Source organism: Mustela erminea, chromosome 2, assembly GCF_009829155.1.
Source record: "Mustela erminea isolate mMusErm1 chromosome 2, mMusErm1.Pri, whole genome shotgun sequence".
Taxonomy (NCBI): Eukaryota; Metazoa; Chordata; class Mammalia; order Carnivora; family Mustelidae; genus Mustela; species Mustela erminea.
This window is the reverse complement of record NC_045615.1, coordinates 15,098,694-15,113,373: the sequence shown is the minus strand read 5'-3', so window position 1 is coordinate 15,113,373 and position 14,680 is coordinate 15,098,694. Positions and strand designations below refer to the sequence as shown.

The following is a 14,680-nucleotide window of genomic DNA, read 5'->3' as shown; positions in this document are numbered from 1 at the left end:
AGCCTGCAATGCCCAGCTTCTTAAGCGGTTCTGTCTCTGCATCTCCAAGTCCCATTGAACAAAGCAGTGTGGCAGTTCCTCAGTAGAGTAAAAAGAATTACCATATGACGCAGCAATTCCAGTTCCTGGTATTCACCCCAAAGAAGTGAAAGCGGGGTCTCCAACAGATATTCTAAGGCCTGTGTTGAGAGCAGCATTACTCACAATAGTCAAAAGGTGGAACGACTCAGGTGTCTACCAGTGGAGGAATGGGTAAACACAATGTGGTCCACCCATGCAATGAAATATTATTCAGCCTTAAGAAGGAAGGAAATTGGGGCACCTGGGTGGCTCAGTGGGTTAAGCCTCTGGCCTTCGACTCGGGTCATGATCTCAGGGTCCTGGGATCGAGCCCCACATCGGGCTCTCTGCTCAGCGGGGAACCTGCTTCCCTCTCTCTCTCTGCCTGTCTCTCTGCCACTTGTGATCTCTCTCTGTCAGATAAATAAATAAAATCTTAAAAAAAAAAACCAAAAAAAGAAGGAAGGAAATTCTCACATGTGCTTCAACATGGCTGGGCCTTGGGGACATCTGAGTGAAGCAAGCCAGTCATGAACAAACACATGATTCCATGTATCATAGAGATGGAAAGGAAGCTGGTGGTTGCCAGGCACAGGGGAGGAGGTGGGTGGGAAACTGCCATTTAATGGGTAGAGTTTCAGTTTGGGAAGCTGAAAAGAGTTCTGTAGATGAGCAGTGGTAATAGTGGTCCAGCAGTGTGAATGTGCTTAATGACACTGACCTAGACACTGAAAAATGGCTGAAGTGATCAATTGTACTTTACCGCATACACACACACACACACACACACACACACATACACACATACGTCCTACTGAGCATCACATTATGGTCAAATGACCAAAGTCCAGAAACTTAATAAATTTGTGGTAAGAAGACTAGGAAGTGCGAGTCAAAAATTAAAGCAGACATCTCAAAAAACCCAGCCCCAGAAAAGAATGCTGGCTGGATTCCCAGAGGACAGATCACGGAAGTATAAAGTTAGAAGGTTCCAGAAGCACCCACCATTTAGTTCAACCTCCACTTTTCACAGACGAGCACAGTGAGGCCCAGAGTCATTGAGTGACTTGTCCAGGGTCACAGAGCAAGTTCAGGCAAACGGAGAATTCAAGCCAAAACCTGGCCTCTGCCTGGCAGTTATGCCTGCTACTGACAAGGAATCTCTTTGAGCTAACAGAGGTTGCTCTAGCTTGCTTGCTTGCTTTCTGTTTTTTTGTTTTGTTTTGTTTTTAAGATTTACTTATTTATTTGAGAGGTGGGGCTCCACTTCACAACCCTGAGATCATGACCTGAGCTAAAATGAAGAATTGGTCTCTTAACTAACTGAGCCACCCAGGTGCCCCCCCACCCTCGTTTTTTAAAATCTGGCTTTCTTTTTAAGTAGAGAGAGAAACCAAGCTTTCCATTTTGATCAGTCTTACTGTAGTCAATTCATAGGATTATAATTACTGAAGAAATCTGTGTGCTTAGAATTGGTGTTCGGTAGCTGGCTTTGTCTGGGTGGCAAGGTGGGAAAGTGGCCATGAGTTAGAATTCGTGCATTCATTCATTCATTCATTATCAAATATTTGAGGGCCTATGTCATGCCAGATATCTTCTCCAGTTTCCAATTTTTTCATCAATAACAGCTGTCTGCTAGTTTATTCTGAATGCTGCCCTAAGAGTTGACCTTGGACATATACTATAAGTTAGATTAACGTTCACCAACTTATAGTAAGGTCAGTAGGGGAGCAGATGTAATTGGAGAGCAAGTGACATGAGGGGAAGTAGGAGGGTGGCAGATGCCCAAGAGAGTTGTGATTCCAGCAAGGAAGCCACACCAAGCTAAAGGAGTCTCAGTGGGATATGTGTCTGGGGGCTATGGATGTAGCAGGATGAGAGTCGGGCTCATGTAACTCGCCCCTGGCTCAGACTGGACTGGCTAAAGTTCTTAGTGCCTACACGGAGGATCAGTGATGCCCACAGTGGGAACTCCAGAAGATAAACAAAATGAGTGGTACATGGAGACAAGTAGAGGTAGAAAGACAGAGGTGTGGCAGCCAGTGCAACCCAGAAAAGCCCTTATGGTCATGGTATGACACCCCTTTCAGATGGCCTGTAAGGACAAAGCCAGGTTGGCTCTTCACAACTATATCCATAAAGGCAAACGGTGCCTTGTTTCTTTTAAATCCAATATTTGGACCTGCCTGCTTTCAAGAGATCTTAGATATAGGATATGAAGTAAAACAGAACTTAAAAAATAAGGCACAAGGGATGCTTGGGTGGCTTAGTTGCTCAAGTGTCTGCCTTTGGCTCAGGTCATGATCCTGGGGTCCTCGGGTCGAGCCCTGAGTTAGGCTCCCTGCTTCTCCCTCACCTCCCTGCACGTGCTGTCTCTTGCTATCTCTGTCACTATCTCTCTCTCTCAAATAAATAAATAAAATCTTTAAAAAATTAAGGCCCTAGGGTAGTTTAGTAAAATAAGCACAAGATTTGAAACCGCTTAAGAAGGAAAGGCACATTAGGAAAGTCGCAGTGCCTGGCATAGAGGAGGCACAGGGTATATGCTAACTAGATTTAAAATTGTAAAACATTAAAGTGGCCATAGCAGTGAAGCAGAAATAGATTCTACTAGGCACCTGGGATGAGACACTTTGGCATGGAATTTGGCTTTATGTTTCTTGGAAGCCATGATATAAAAGGAAACAGGTTGGGTTACATCATATTCTTATTCTGGCAAGATAAAATATACAGATTCAACTATAGAGAAGAATTTTTTTTCCCCTGGCACTAAATTAAAGGAAGGATTTATCACATGAGCTCCCTTGAATATAATTTTGAAGCTGTGGACAGTATCTTCAATACCATTTTATGGTCAACTCTGAAAACGTCATGTAGATGAATGATTTTTATGCAACAACACTTTTAGCTTTGTGTAGACACTATGTGGAGTTATCCCTGGAAGTGTAAAGTATTTTTCTGTTAGAATGCTGTCACAGTAGGATCCCTGGGGAGACAGTTTTAGGAAATTACCTAAGGATGAGTCATTAGAAGAACCTAGGAAAGTGGGCAGAATCAGACACATGAGCGGGAAAAGAGTTAACTGACCATTGAGCTTAGTTATCTTTACCTGTTAGAAAGGAGAGTATCCCTTGGAAGAAGACAAGTGCTAAGAGGTCCAACAGGCATTTAAGCTTTGAAGTCAGAATAGAGTAAGCACTGTGCTACCCTTGACGCAAGATGGCAGGCTTCAGGGATGGTAATGGCTGCTGCTCTTGGATAGACCAACAATTAACAAGCAACCAGTGAATTTACTTCATGGACACTGAACAGGAGGTTTTGAGGTACTGAAAAGGCCATGGACTTTGGAGTCAGATAAATCAGGTTCAAATCCTAGCTCTGCTACTTACTATGTGATTTCACAAATTACCTGATTTTTCTTATCCCCCATTGGATTTTAGTATCATTTTTTTCTGAGTCATTTTGCTGATCAGAGATAAGATGTATAAACCAAAATAATAATAGTAGCTAACAATTATTGATGCTTACCTCAGATGAACCATGATGTTAAGAGTTTTATGTCCATTATTTTGTTTATTCTTCAAAGCAGTTCTCTGTGGTTCATACTACCTGGCACCTAGGTGCTCAACACATGGCACATATTAGTATTATTAGTATGAGTTATAATAATAGACTGATTAGATAACAGTGAAAGAGGCCATCTTTGTCCTGGGAATTAGTGCCTGGAATAGGGCTCAGCAACTTTTGTCCACAGGCCAAATCAAACCCATATCGGTTTTTGTACAGCTAGTGAGCTAAGAATGGTTTTTATATATTTAAATGGTTAAAATGAAAAGAGAGAGAAGATTTCATGACACATGAAAATGATATAAAATAAAGATTTCAGTGCCCATAAATAAAGTTTTATCTAAACACAGCCATGTCATTTTGTTTACATATTATCTATTCATGATACAACAGCAGAGTTAAGTAGTTGTGACAGAAATACCTATGGCCCGCTGTGCATATAATATTTACTAACGAGTCTTTTATAGAAAGTGTTTGCTGATTCCAGATCTAAAATAAGACCTCCAGGTGCCAAGGAAGCTACAGGTTAGAAACTCAAGTCAATCTCAGTGTAAACAGGACTGCCCAAGAGTGAATACTAAGAGATTGGCTCTAGAAGGAACAAAACTTCCATTGGCCTCATGTTTGGGGTAGTGGACAAGAGGCTCAGTAGGCTGTTCCAGTGCCAACTTAGTTGGGTTGAGGAGAGAAAGGTTGGGGTGGACCATCTGTCTGTGAGAAATATGAGCAAAGCTGATCTGCGACTGCAGTCTGGGTGGGACCTGTGAGCTGTTCATTTTTATGCTTTTGTATGTTTGCTTTGTGTTTTTATATTTGTTTGCTTTTCCCTTTGTGTTTCAGCAAAACCTCTCTTTTAAAATTTCAAATCTTATCCAATGTAAGCCAACGGAAAAAAATACTGATTCACACCTGGGCTAGGATAAAGTCCAAACTCTTAACTACTCTTAAGCCCTGTAGTGTCTTGTCTGGTCCCTTCTCACCTGTTAGACTTGTTTTCTGTCTTCTTCCTATACTCTGTGCTCCAGTAATACTATGCAACTTACAGCCCCCAGAAGTAAGCCTGTTCCACATGCCATGTTTTTTTATTCTCTACTGTTCTGCTTTCCATACTTCCTCCTCACCTTCCCTTCCTGGAGAAATTCTCATCCTTTAAGACTCTGCTAAAATGTCACCTCCTCTGTGAAGATGTCCTGACTCTTTCTGTCCATGCTGGAAGAGGTGATCACTCTCACCTTTTTGCCCCTCTACCTACTTTCACAGTACCTGTCCAGCTATATTTACTTGTCTACGAATCTGTAATCACTTCTGGGACTTGGTAACCTCAGTGTGTGAAGCCTGAGAAGGAGAGTCAGAGTACTCTAAAGGAGGAATGAGCTTTCCAGCTCAAGAACCTGGAAAGAGAGATAAGAAATGAGGCAGATAAATGAAAATCCAGACAAGGAGGGCAAAGTTCCTGGCTGGGTTTCTGTGGTTTTTGTTTTGTTTTTTTAAGATTTTATTTATTTGACAGACAGAGATCACAAGCAGGCGGGGAGGCAGGCAGAGAGAGAGGGGGGAAGCAGGTTCCCTGCTAAGCAGAGAGCCCAATTCGGGGCTCAATCCCAGGACCCTGGGATCATGACCTGAGCCGAAGGCAGAGGCTTTAACCCACTGAGCCTCCCAAGCGCCCCTGGGTTTCGGGGTTTTTTTGTTGTTGTTTGTTTTGTCCTTTGTGAGGAACACTGAATAATTCTATTTAGGAGATACCCTCAACCCTAAAAGCAAAAAATGCTATTCAGAATATTGGTATCATAGCTTCCTGAAGATAGATACCACAAGATGACATTGTAATTCAGAGAAGACATTTCAGGAAGGGCTGAGATAATATGGTTCCCACACTACATGATTAGGATACAGTGGGGTAAATGGGTAGAACTTGAACACATAGATAGCTAATTGGCTGGGAGAGGCCATCTTTTGATGTAGATGTCTCATGTGAGCTCTTATCACTCTCAGCTGGAACTTAAAGAGTCTTGACACTGCAAAAGGACCTTATCAATAGATTCTTGGTATTTGGCATTTGGTCAACCCAAAGGTTGTGTCTGCTCTTAAGAGAACTCTTGCTGGGGGATGCCTGGGTGGCTCAGTTGGTTAAGCAGCTGCCTTCGGCTCAGGTCATGATCCCAGCGTCCTGGGATGGAGTCCCACATTGGGCTCCTTGCTCAGCAGGGAGCCTGCTTCTCCCTCTGCCTCTGCCTGCCATTTTGTCTGCCTGTGCTTGCTCTCTCCCCCTCTCTCTCTCTGATAAATAAATAAAATCTTTAGAAAAAAAAAAAAAGAGAACTCTTGCTGGTAACTTGGATCCCTTCACTGGGCTGTCACTGAGATCTCAAAACCTTTATTTTATAAGCACAGTTTGAGTTTGATTTGTTTTGTAAACCTAGATTACTTGTCCTGTTCCAGCCTGCTGAATCTTAGCAGCCGCTTTGGGCCTGGTCACACCATTTTATGAGCTCTTCCTGTGGTTTATCTCCAACATGTTGGCAGTTTCCGATGAAGAAAGGCTGATTGTCATATCAGCAAACTTAACAGTTCCTCTTTTAGATTAGTAATGAAGAATATTCCAGTACTAACTTTTTTTTTTTAAATTTATAAGAGACTCTTTTATAAAGGTCTTTTTCATAAATCAACTGTCTCATTGTAAGCAGACATTTACTTTCATATTCCATTCTTTCTTCGACTACCAGATTTGGGTAAAACCAGGGAATGGTCTCTTTCAACAAGTGGGCCCTTGTAGCTTTCAGTCAGCTGCTTTTTTTTTTTTTTTTTTTTTTTAACCCTAATCTCTCTCCTGTTTTCCATAGCAAGTTTCCAAACAGATTCTATTCTCCTTAAACCTCCCATGCTCCATTTTTCTGCAAAGGACCATGCCCGCTAATTTGGGAGAAGATGGAGGCTATCCAGCAGTAACTCCTTGGGTTCCTGCTGCTGTGTGAACTCATCTGGTTAATTCCATGTGCATCCTCTGCTCTGTCTGTAAAGTCCCCACTTAAGAGGTATCCTTCCCTTGAGTAGGGCCAACCTTTAAGTCTCTGCCTCAGCCCGTGCTCTGAACCCTCTCCCTCCTCCTTCTCAGGGATCTCTCTCAGTGATTGCGGAGTCCTTCTCATTAGCCTTTATTTATGGTCCCATCACATCCATCTGAAAATCTTTCCCTAAGGCAGCCCTCCTCTTCACAACTTAGCGTCTTAATTGAGAATTGTTTCAATTCTACTTCCTCATCCCAGCATCTCAGCCTCTTTTCAGTCTGGCTTGTATTTCTATCAGTCTTCTGAAACTGTCCTCATAAAGGCCACCAACTACTGCCTTGCTGCTAACCCCAGTGCATTTGTCTTGTCTCTCAAAAGCATTGGACTTTGCTGACCACGTGCTTCTTTTTGAATAATTATCTTCATCTGGTACTCTATTTTCCTGGGTTCCTTTTTCTCTTGCTTTCTTCTTGGGCTCATCTTCCAGTGTTCTTGCTTCAATGATAATTCTACCCTGGGCTCTGTGCTCCCACTGTCCCCACTTTTCCCAAGGCTTTTTTGATTCCAAGTAGTAAGACCCCAACTCAAATTTAACTAAACCATCTACCAATCAAACCACCATCACCACCATCACCACCAAAAACCACAGCGAAGGAAATACATTGATTCATGTGCCTGCAAATTCCAGCAGTCAAGCGGGGATGGCAGGTCCAGAGACATAAGATAAGGACATCACAAACAGTCTCACTCTCTCTGTCTCTTAACTTTGTTTTCCTCTCTGTTGGCTCCATGTTCTTTCCAAATGATGGCAAACTGCCTGTCAGCAACTCCCGGCTTATATCCAATTTTCTTAACAAACAATGGAAAAACTTCTACCCGATTTCTTAATCTGGAATTCTAGGAATCATTTTTGGAACCCTCTTCCCCCATTGCTTAATGACTGAGTCCTATCCCAACTTCTAAATCTCTCTCCCTCCCTGCTGCCAGGATTTTAGTTCAGGTCACCACTTTTTGTCTAGATTCTTGCAACAGCCTCACAGTGATTTTTCTCGATCTTTTCTTTCACATCATCCAGGGTCATCTTTTTTTTTTTTTTTTTTTTTTAAGGTTTTTATTTATTTATTTGAGAGTGAGTGAGAGAGAAAGAACACAGGCAGGAGAATTGGCAGGCAGAGGGAGAAGCAGACTCCCAGCTGAGCAAGGAGTGCCAAGTGGGTCTCCATCCCAGGAACCTGGGACTATGACCTGAGCTGAAGGCAGCTGTTTAACCAGCTGAGCCACCCAGGCACCCCCAGGGTAATCTTTTGAAAACGTTAATCTGATCCTATCACTTGCCCATACAAACTTTGATGACCCCCTGCATTGGCAGGAAGTTAAAGGGGGAAACTCCTTATTATATTCTCTAAGTACTTGAGTGCTAGCGTTACTGCTTACTGTACTTAAAAAAATTTTTTTTTTAAATTTTTTAATAAACATATAATGTATTATTAGCCCCAGGGGTACAGGTCTGTGAATCACCAGGTTTACACACTTCATAGCACTCACCATTGCACATACCCTCCCCAACGTCCATAACCCCACCACCCTCTCCCTACCTTCCCTACCCCCCAGCCACCCTCAGTTTGTTTTGTGAGATTAAGAGTCTCTTCCGGTTTGTCTTCCTCCCGATCCCATCTTGTTTCATTTATTCTTTTCCTACCCTCCAAACCCCCCACATTGCATCTCCACTTCCTCATATCAGGGAGATCATATGATAGTTGTCGTTCTCCGATTGACTTATTTCACTAAGCATAATACCCTCTAGTTCCATCCACGTCTTTGCAAATGGCAAGATTTCATTTCTTTTGATGGCTGCATAGTATTCCATTGTATATACATATACCACATCTTCTTTATCCATTCATCTGTTAATGGACATCTAGGTTTTTTTCGATAGTTTGGCTATTGTGGACATTGCTGCTATAAACATTGGGGTGCACGTGCCCCTTTGGATCACTACGTTTGTATCTTTAGGGTAAATACCCAGTAGTGTGATTGCTGGGTCATAGGGCAGTTCTATTTTCAACATTTTGAGGAACCTCCATGCTGTTTTCCAGAGTGGTTGCACGAGCTTGCATTCCCACCAACAGTGTAGGAGGTTCCCCTTTCTCTGCATCCTCGCCAGCATCTGTCATTTCCTGACTCGTTAATTTTAGCCATTCTGACTGGTGTGGGGTGGTATCTCATTGTGGTTTTGATTTGTATTTTTCTGATGCCGAGTGATGTGGAGCACTTTTTCATGTGTCTGTTGGCCATCTGGATGTCTTCTTTGCAGAAATGTCTGTTCATGTCCTCTGCCCATTTCTTGATTGGATTATTTGTTCTTTGGGTGTGGTTACTGCACTTTTTACTTCATCATTTGTTCCAGACAGTTTGGCCATAGATGCCAGATTAGCCATCTGTCTCCAGCTATAATCCTCTTCACATACTGCTCCCTCCACCTGGACTATTTCCCTCTTGAGCGTCCTCCTTGTGCACCTCTATTTATCCTTTCAGGTCTCCCATTAGGTATGACTGTACTGAGAAGAGCTGTCCATCCTGTATGATGTACATATTTCTTCCTGTTAGAACATTCTAGTTTTCCCATCTTAGCAGTGATCATACTCCACTGTAAATGTTAAGTCATCTGTATCCCTCAGCAGACCGTAAAGTCCACGAAGGCAGATATTTCCCTTATTTGGTGAAATATCCCCAGGATCAGAGTGAGACACCCAATAAATATTTGATTGAATTGTGAGAGAAAATGAGGTATTAATTATTGTATGAGGCGATTTTCCAATTAACTTCTAGGTTTTAGAATCTAGAGTGATTCAGTAAACTACTGGAAATACTAGAATACAATGTCTACTGCCTTTTTTTTTTTTTAAAGATTTTATTTATTTGAGAGGGAGAGAGAGAGAACATGTGAGCACAGTGGGAGAGTGAGAAGAAGAAGCAGACTCTCCCCCAAACAGAGAGCCAGAGGTGGGACTCGATCCCAGGACCCTGAGATCAAGAAGGCTTAACAGACTGAGTCACTCAGGTGCCCTTGTCTACTGCCTTTTTTTTTTTTTTTAAGATTTTATTTATTTATTTGACAGAGAGAGAGAGATCAATCACAAGTAGGCAGAGAGGCAGGCAGAAACTGAGAGGGAAGCAGGCTTTCCACTCAGCAGAGAGCCTGATGCAGGGCTCCCTCCCAGGACCCTGAGATCATGACCTGAGCCAAAGGCAAAGGCTTAACCCACTAAGCCACCCAGGTGCCCCTGTCTACGGCCTTTTTAAAAATGTGCTTATTGTTCCTCCATAAAGAATAGTAGAGTTTAAAACTGAAGAGAATCCTAGTCATCATCTAGCACTAGTTCACTTTGGTAGTTGAGGAAGAGGGAGCTCAGAGGGCCTATAACTTGTACAAGCCACAGACCTAATTGGACTTGAACTCAGAGCTCATAACTTTCAGTCCAGAGTGACTTCTTCTTCCATGATCTCATGATATAAGCATTTTTTTTAAAGATTTATTTGACAGAGAGAGAGATCACAGGTAGGCAGGGAGGCAGGCACAGAGAGAGGGGGAAGCAGGCTCCCCGCTGAGCAGAGAGCCCGATGCGGGGCTCGATCCCAGGACCCTGAGATCATGACCTGAGCCGAAGGCAGAGGCTTTAACCCACTGAGCCACCCAGGTGCCCCAATATAAGCATTTTTAACAGACTAGTGTGGTATGATTTTTATACTAATTGAAAGAACTAATTATTGCCTCTAGCCTCACATGCTCTACTTATTTATTTATTTATTTATTTAAAGATTTATTTATTTATTTTTAATTTTTTAAAAAATTAAATTGATTTATTTATTTTCAGAAAAACAGTATTCATTATTTTTTCACCACACCCAGTGCTCCATGCAGTCCGTGCCCTCTATAATACCCACCACCTGATACCCCAACCTCCCACCCCCCACCCCTTCAAAACCCTCAGATTGTTTTTCAGAGTCCATAGTCTCTCATGATTCACCTCCCCTTCCATTTTACCCCAACTCCCTTCTCCTCTCTAACTCCCCTTGTCCTCCATGCTATTTGTTATGCTCCACAAATAAGTGAAACCATATGATAATTAACTCTCTCTGCTTGACTTATTTCACTCAGCATAATCTCTTCCAGTCCTGTCCATGTTGCTACAAAAGTTGGGTATTCATCCTTTCTGATGGAGGCATAATACTCCATAGTGTATATGGACCACATCTTCCTTATCCATTCGTCCGTTGAAGGGTATCTTGGTTCTTTCCATAGTTTGGCGACCGTGGCCATTGCTGCTATAAACATTGGGGTACAGATGGCCCTTCTTTTCACGACATCTGTATCTTTGGGGTAAATACCCAGGAGTGCAATGGCAGGGTCATAGGGAAGTTCTATTTTTAATTTCTTGAGGAATCTCCACACTGTTCTCCAAAGAGGCTGCACCAACTTGCATTCCCACCAACAGTGGAAGAGGGTTCCCCTTTCTCCACATCCTCTCCAACACATGTTGTTTCCTGTTTTGTTAATTTTGGTCATTCTAACTGGTATAAGGTGGTATCTCAATGTAGTTTTAATTTGAATCTCCCTGAGGGCTAATGATGATGAACATTTTTTCATGTGTCTGATAGCCATTTGTATGTCTTGATTGGAGCAGTGTCTGCTCATATCTTCTGCCCATTTTTTGATATGTTTGCCTGTTTCGTGTGTGTTGAGTTTGAGGAGTTCATTATAGATCCTGGATATCAACCTTTTGTCTGTACTGTCATTTGCAAATATCTTCTCCCATTCCGTGGGTTGCCTCTTGTTTTTTTTATTTATTTATTTGACAGAGATCTCAAGTAGGCAGAGAGGCAGACAGACAGGGGAGGAAGAAGGCTCCCTGCTGAGCAGAGAGCCCGATGTGGGGCTCCATCCCAGGACCCTGGGATCATGACCTGAGCCGAAGGCAGAGGCTTTAACCCACTGAGCCACCCAGGCACCCCACATGTTCCACTTTTTAAAATGTACCTGCTGGTTCTGTATGTCTTAATAGATTCCAACTGTTTCTCAGGATGAAAAAACCACTCCCTGGTCTGTAGAGGCCCAAGTGTCTTCTGGAGCCCCACCTCCCAGGTAGGGTTGGTAGCGTATCCCATTGGCTCTCTGACACACTGCCCACAAAACACTGGAAGTTACACTTCAGATTTGGTGGCTTCCCTGTTTGTCTCAGAAGGGTAATTACTGAGTAGATGCCATCTGGATTTGATCTGAGGTACACGCATATGTGTAAAGGAAGTAACAGACTTCTGTTTAGCTCGTGTGAACTCTGTTCTCCATTGCCTCTCTGAGGCTTACTGACTGATGTCCATTATGTAACAGGAGTTGGAAAGGGAATTGCTTCTATAAAAACCAAGCTGAGGTGTGGAAAGGACTGGATAAGAGTAACTTACTAAGGATAATTATAGTAGAACTGGATATAGATGAGAAAACAAATATGAGGGAGAATTGTTAATGAATTAAAATTTTTTTTATTTAAAAATTTAATTTACTAACAACTTTTTAAAAAATTGAGGGAAACCAAAAATAGAACCACTTTACCTTAGCATTATGATGCTCTAGTTAATGGATTTATTCCAAAGAAATTCCTTGACAATTCATTCAGAGATTGTGCATAAATGTTTTTCAAACGTTAATTTAGAATAAAATGTACAACAGATCTTTTCATTATGATGCCCTGCTTCTCAAGGGGTAGAGCCTGCCCTATATATTTCATTTCTTCTAAATTTTACTGTGCCTGATACAACATCCTGCATATGCTTCTAATGATGGAATTTGATTTTCCTAGGTATTAGTGGGGCCCACTCCTTCCTTCCTCCTTCCTTTCCTACTTTCTTTCTTTGATTGGCCATGCCCTTTTCTTTTCTTTTTTTTTTAAGATTTTATTTATTTATTTGACAGAGAGAGGTCACAAGTAGGCAGAGAGGCAGGCAGAGAAGGGGGGGGGAGCAGGCTCCCTGCTGAGCAGAGAGCTCAGCAGGGGGGCTTGATCCCGGACCCTGAGATCATGACCTGAGCAGAAGGCAGAGGCTTAGCCCACTGAGCCATCCAGGCACCCCTATTGTTTTGTTTTCATCTTTATTTCCTTTTTTTTTTTTTAACTTCCAGGCAGTTTTTTCCAAAAAGAAGAGAGAGAAATGGAATAAGGAGATGTCCAGTCAACCAGTCTCTATCGGGGCCTTCGCCTGTATTTGTAGTTCTTGATTCTAAAAAAGAAACTAAAAATGAAGTGAAAGACAAGTTAAGCTATATTTGAAACAGATGTTCGTGCTTGAATTAAAAAATTCCAAATGCAGCCCTTTGACCCAGCAAGTCTACTTCTGGAAATCTATCCTAAGGAAATAATTAAACACATGCAAAAAGATTTAGCTCTAATATGTTCAGCTCAGCCTTGTTTATAATGGAGGCAAATTAGAAACAATTTGAATTTTGAGCTATGGGGAGTTAATATTATAAATACAAGGAGATTCCTCAGTTAAAAATAATGTATTTACTGACATATAAGGATAGCTTTAATTTATTAATTGAAAAATGAAGGCTATAAAGTGGATAGAGTTTCATCCCATTTTTGTAGAAGAAAAATTTGCAAAAATGACTAGGAAGATAAAGATTATATGGTGGTAATGAAATTAATTTTTATCTGTGTTTTAAACTTTTCTACAATAAACTTCCCAAAAGTTTTTTTATATGACCTTTTTCTTGAGAAGTAATTGGTTATAGATAAATATGGAAATATTTGAGGTCTTATGAAAAGGAAAGGGTTTATTTTACTTTCTTGCCTTGATACCGTTTTTTACTAGATGCAATGGATTCCAAATCAGTAGCTATGCTAGATGGAGTCTTGGGAGAAGAGAGCAGGTGACTTGGAATTTATTTCTAGTTTACTTGTTAATTCTCCTTATAACCTTGGGACATTTATTTTTCAGCTTTTTGTCCAGTAACTCTCCCTGTAAAATGTGGAGAACTTTCTTATTCTTACCCCAGCAGAGATATTGGAAATATAATGGGGCTCCACCCCTGGACTGGAACATAGATACACATAATAAATACTAAATTAAAAGTAACCAATTTATGATAAAATTCATAAGAATTCACATGGCCACCAAGGGTAATTTGTCTTTCTTACCCTAACTACTCTGAACATGCTCTATATTGCCAAGTTAACTCTGAGCCATTACTTATTAATGAATTTAACAAATATCTGAAGATTAACAGCCTAGATTTAAATCCTGGCTCTTCCCTTTAACTCTGTGAGCTTGAGGAAACAAGTTAATTTCTCTGAGCCTCAGCTTCCTCCTGTATAAAACAAATAATACATTGTTGTTGTAGAGATTAAAGGAGATACAAAAAAATGTAATGCCGGACACATAATAAGCTCTCAATAAATAGTAACTATTAAGTACCTGATATGTGCCAAATCCTGAGATTCACATTCATTCATTCAACGAACATTTATTATTTAGGTGATTGTGTCACATCAGTGAACAAAAGAGACAAAACAGACTTTCCGATTATTGTGGAGTTTACATTCTAGCAAATGCAAAGACTAAATACAATGTAGTCCAACCCGTGGTTATTGATAATAAGAATTTTTGTTATTACTATTAATATGTCATGTTCTAGCCATTGTGTAAGATGTTTTGTTTAAGATTTATTTATTTACTTATTTGACAGAGCATAATCAGGCAGAGCGGCAGGTAGAGGGAGAGGAAGAAGCAGACTCCCCACTGAGCAGAGAGCCCAACTTGGGGCTCCATCCCAGGACCCTGGGATCATGACCTGAGCTGAAGGCAGACGCTTAACCCACTGAGCCACCCAAACACCCCGTGTAAGTGGTTTTTATATATAATCTTATTTTCTCATTAACCATGTGAGGTAGGAATTATTGTTGTTATTTGGTGGTGTAGAAACTGAGCTTCAGAGATATAATCAATTAAGTCAGCAAATAAGTAGAGGAGTTGGTATGCAAACCCACTTG

At 41.3% G+C, this 14,680-nt stretch overlaps 1 protein-coding gene across 1 annotated transcript in view; it reads left to right on the top strand.

The window, feature by feature from the left end:
• LOC116584130 (uncharacterized PE-PGRS family protein PE_PGRS20-like) overlaps nt 1–14,410 on the top strand; it is a 32,883-nt gene extending 18,473 nt beyond the window's left edge. Inside the window, exons 3-4 of the mRNA XM_032332069.1 lie at nt 11,699–11,778; nt 14,377–14,410. Of these exons, the coding sequence (XP_032187960.1) occupies nt 11,699–11,778; nt 14,377–14,383 (87 nt within the window). The 3' untranslated portion in view covers nt 14,384–14,410. The remainder of the gene's footprint in view (nt 1–11,698; nt 11,779–14,376) is intronic.
• The last annotated feature ends 270 nt before the right edge of the window (nt 14,411–14,680 follow it).